This window comes from Lolium rigidum, chromosome 6 (assembly GCF_022539505.1).
Source record: "Lolium rigidum isolate FL_2022 chromosome 6, APGP_CSIRO_Lrig_0.1, whole genome shotgun sequence".
Taxonomy (NCBI): Eukaryota; Viridiplantae; Streptophyta; class Magnoliopsida; order Poales; family Poaceae; genus Lolium; species Lolium rigidum.
Window position 1 is genome coordinate 355121883 of NC_061513.1, and position 3803 is coordinate 355125685.

The 3803-nt window shown below is 46.7% G+C and overlaps 1 protein-coding gene across 1 annotated transcript; it reads left to right on the forward strand.

Moving 5' to 3' along the window:
- Window positions 1–1479: 1479 nt before the first annotated feature.
- LOC124668353 (ervatamin-B-like) lies at window positions 1480–2802 on the forward strand. Its single transcript, XM_047205513.1, has 2 exons — window positions 1480–1964; window positions 2085–2802. Exons 1-2 carry the CDS (start codon window positions 1490–1492, stop codon window positions 2678–2680), a joined length of 1071 nt encoding a protein of 356 aa, XP_047061469.1. The 5' UTR covers window positions 1480–1489; the 3' UTR covers window positions 2681–2802.
- Window positions 2803–3803: the final 1001 nt, after the last annotated feature.

Consider the following 3803-nt stretch of genomic DNA (forward strand, 5'->3'; position numbering starts at 1 on the left):
TTTGTGGAGGCTTGGAGGAGAGGCATCAACTGCGCCGGGGCTTTGATCTAGCACAGCTTCTATTTGTTTGCTTTGTTTATTCTTAAACATTTAATTTATTTGATGTTTAAATAAAATCCTAATTTTTTTTAGGCGAATCTTTTGGGGGACGCGGCTGGAAACACACGCGCCCAAAAGCGGCAACTAGCGGTGGCGTCCCCCAAACGCTCAATCTAGCGCTCAATCTGAACGCGGTTTGGAGGACGCGGCTGAAGATGTTCTTAGCAATTATGTTTTCAGCTCGTGATTTTGCCCCGCACATTTCTGAGATGGTATAAATATTTATAAATTTAGTAGTAGAATCATTACCCTATAGTGGTGGAATTTAGAGGAAGATATGCTCGTCAAATGAACTTGGTAACTCAGCACCTGCTGACTGTGCAAGATTGACAATGACTTTGTTTCAGGCATTCAGATAATCATAATGATTTTTCAGATGATCAACATTTTTATTTGCTATACCATATCATTTACCCTATTCCAGGTCCATTTTGGTTTTAGATATATTTGTTGTCGAGTTTTTAAGACAGAGCATTGATTCTTTAAAATGGATTTAGGGTTCGTGTGAATATTATCATATCCTTTTACACTCTTATACAAAATGGCTATTTTCCACCGTAGACCGCTAGCAGAATGGCTGATCCTACTTTGTTCTAATATGCCATGTTGCAAAATAACAAAATCCCTTTAACTATAGACAATTAATTATTCTGATGATTTGACATTACGGTAAATTATGGGAATATCATTTGCTTAACTAGTTATTATTATTATTATTATTGAGTTTAGCTAATCAACTTGTTCTTTATTTATTATTTTTGACCAGCTTTCTCACATTCAGATTATAAATAGGTTCAGAACAAAACAGCTGGGCCGGTAACCATGGTCAGAACCTTTTTCTATCTATAACTAGAGCAAATGAAAGAAATTTGAAAGGCCAACATAAACTCAACGAGCGCCTAATTAAGATATACATACATACTTTTCAAGCGGACATGTACACGAACAAGAATATTTTACAGAGTATTTCTTAGCATCACCTCTTTATAGATACATGCACTTTATATAGTCATATTTAACTTAGTCATGTGGATTTTGATGTTCACTTGTTTAACGAGTTAAAGCCAACTATGAGCTTACACGAGTCAGGTCTAGTCGGTGATCAAAGTTGTAATGATAACAAGCCAATCAGAGGTTTAAAGTTTCATCGTTTAAAGTTCTACCGAGTCGAGTTAGTGAGATACTGACCGATTCCCTGAGAAGCATCCGAATTCCTCTAAAAAAATGAAGCATCCAAAATTCCAAATTAGTCTTCCACCGGATGAGTACATGCACCCACGACGTACCACCAGCCACCCACAGCGACATGAACCGTTGACCAAGGCGCCTATATAAACATTAGCTTTCAGTGCATGAATTCCAGACGAGCATACAGCATAACCTAAACGAGATGGCTTCCTCCACGCCTTACCTCGTCCTGCTCTTATGCCTCGCCAGCCTCCTGCAGCAGGCATCGCTGATCGCGGCGAACCCGCCGCACGAGCCGCCGCCGGATGATTCGAGGGAAAAGTTCGCCAAGTGGGTGACCAAGTACGCCAAGACGTACCCGAGCCACGAGGAGGAGGAGAAGCGCTTCGGCATCTTCAAGGACAACACCAACCAAATCGGTGCCTTCAGAGCCCAGACCAGCACCACCGTCGTCGTCGGCGGGTTTGGGCCGCAGACCATCACCACCGTCAGGGTCGGCATGAACAGGTTCGGCGACCTACAGGCCGACGAGTTTGCCCAGCAGTTCACCGGGTTTAACAGCACCGGCTTCCGTCCCGCCGAGCCCTCCTTCATCCCCAACCACACCTGGAAGCCGTGCTGCGTCGACTGGCGCTCCAGCGGCGCTGTCACCGGCGTCAAGTTTCAAGGCAGTTGCTGTAAGTCAACCTACCTAACTCCTGCTCCGTCCTGTATATAGTACTATGTTCGTCAATTATTGTAGTAGCAGAATGGATAATGGACAATGTTTTCTTAATGAACTACCGTGTCTATGGCAGTGTCGTGTTGGGCGTTCGCATCGGTGGCGGCCATCGAAGGCATGAACAAGATCAGGACCGGGGAGCTGGTGTCGCTGTCGGAGCAGGAGCTCGTCGACTGCGACTCCGGGAGCAGCGGCTGTGGAGGCGGCCGCGTAGACACCGCCCTGGCACTCGTGGCCGCCCGCGGCGGCATCACGTCGGAGGCCGATTACCCGTACAGCGGATTCAACGGCAAGTGCGACGTGGACAAGCTGCTCTTCGACCAGGACGCGTCCGTCAAGGGCTTCAAGGCCGTGCCTATCAACGACGAATCTCAGCTCGAGCTGGCCGTTGCGCAGCAGCCCGTCACGGTGTACGTCGACGCCAGCACGTGGCAGTTCCAGTTCTACTCCGGCGGCATCTTTCGGGGCCCCTGCTCCGGCGATCCGGCCAAGGTCAACCATGCGATCACCATCGTCGGCTACTGCGAGGAGTTCGGCGAGAAGTTCTGGCTCGCCAAGAACTCGTGGAGCAACGACTGGGGCGAACAGGGATATATCAAACTCGCCAAGGACGTGGCATGGCCGACGGGAACCTGCGCCCTCGCCAGCTCGCCCTTCTATCCGACTGCTTGACCGTCCATGCCTGCACGCCTCGGGCTGCGCGGTTGCTTATGCCAAGTAACAGTGCATGTTTTTATATTTTCCATTAAGTATATGGTGCATTATCGACCATATATACGGACGTATTTCCTTTTGTGGTCCTTTTTTTTTAGGCCTCCTTTTGTGGTCCTGCAAAATAAAATTTTAACCACTGTTGTATCCCTTGATTCAATCAATAAATCATTATTGCTCTTCAATAAATCATTATTGCTCCATTCAAAAAGGTCTGAGGTTGAATCATATTATTTTGATTTCACAATTGTCAGAAAATATCCTTTCAAAATACCCCACTCAAGAAAGATTGGAGGGTTTCATTGAGAGTGGATTTTGTACACCCACGCATGGGTGTGGTGTTTCCGTCACCGTTCATTGTGCTTTGAGATTCGGATAAAAAGAGAGAAAGAAAGAAATCTGTCCATCTATCATGGTGGGCACGAATCTCGAGAAATAAATGGACGGTGGAAACACCGACACCCATGGGTGTACAAAAGTATTTCCAGGATTTCATAGTTGATCATTACTAGCCTTCTCTTCACCACATGTTCTATTCCTTGTCGCCGTCCTCATAATTTCAAGCTTCAATCATCCCCTCATACCTCACCCAATAAAAATGCAAATAAAACAACATGGCTAAAATGTTTTTACCATCACGGGTACTCTAACTTCTTGAAGCAAAATCAGGGGTACGGTACCGTAACTTCACAACCTTGACCTTTGGATCAAAAATGGAAGCCAAAGATTGAGATAAAAATGTAGCTAAAACACTATGAGGCTTGCTCCCATACAACCCCCTCCCCAAACTTAGTTTGGGCTTTCGGGTAATTAGCGCAATTAATTAATTAATTAACTGTGAGCCCTCCAAAGCCCATGTCCAAACCCGGTATACCCATATGTTGATATACCGTATACAGAGAGGAGACACGATCTCCATCAAAGAAAGCATGATCTGAACTACTAGCTGGGCCGTTGCTGATCACGTCCGTCGACGGAGCTGCCGATCACGTCCGCCGCCGCTGCCGATCACGTCCGCCGCCGCTGCCGATCACATCCGCCGCCGCCGGACAAGGCGCTGGACATGCCAGCGCTCCTTCCTCCC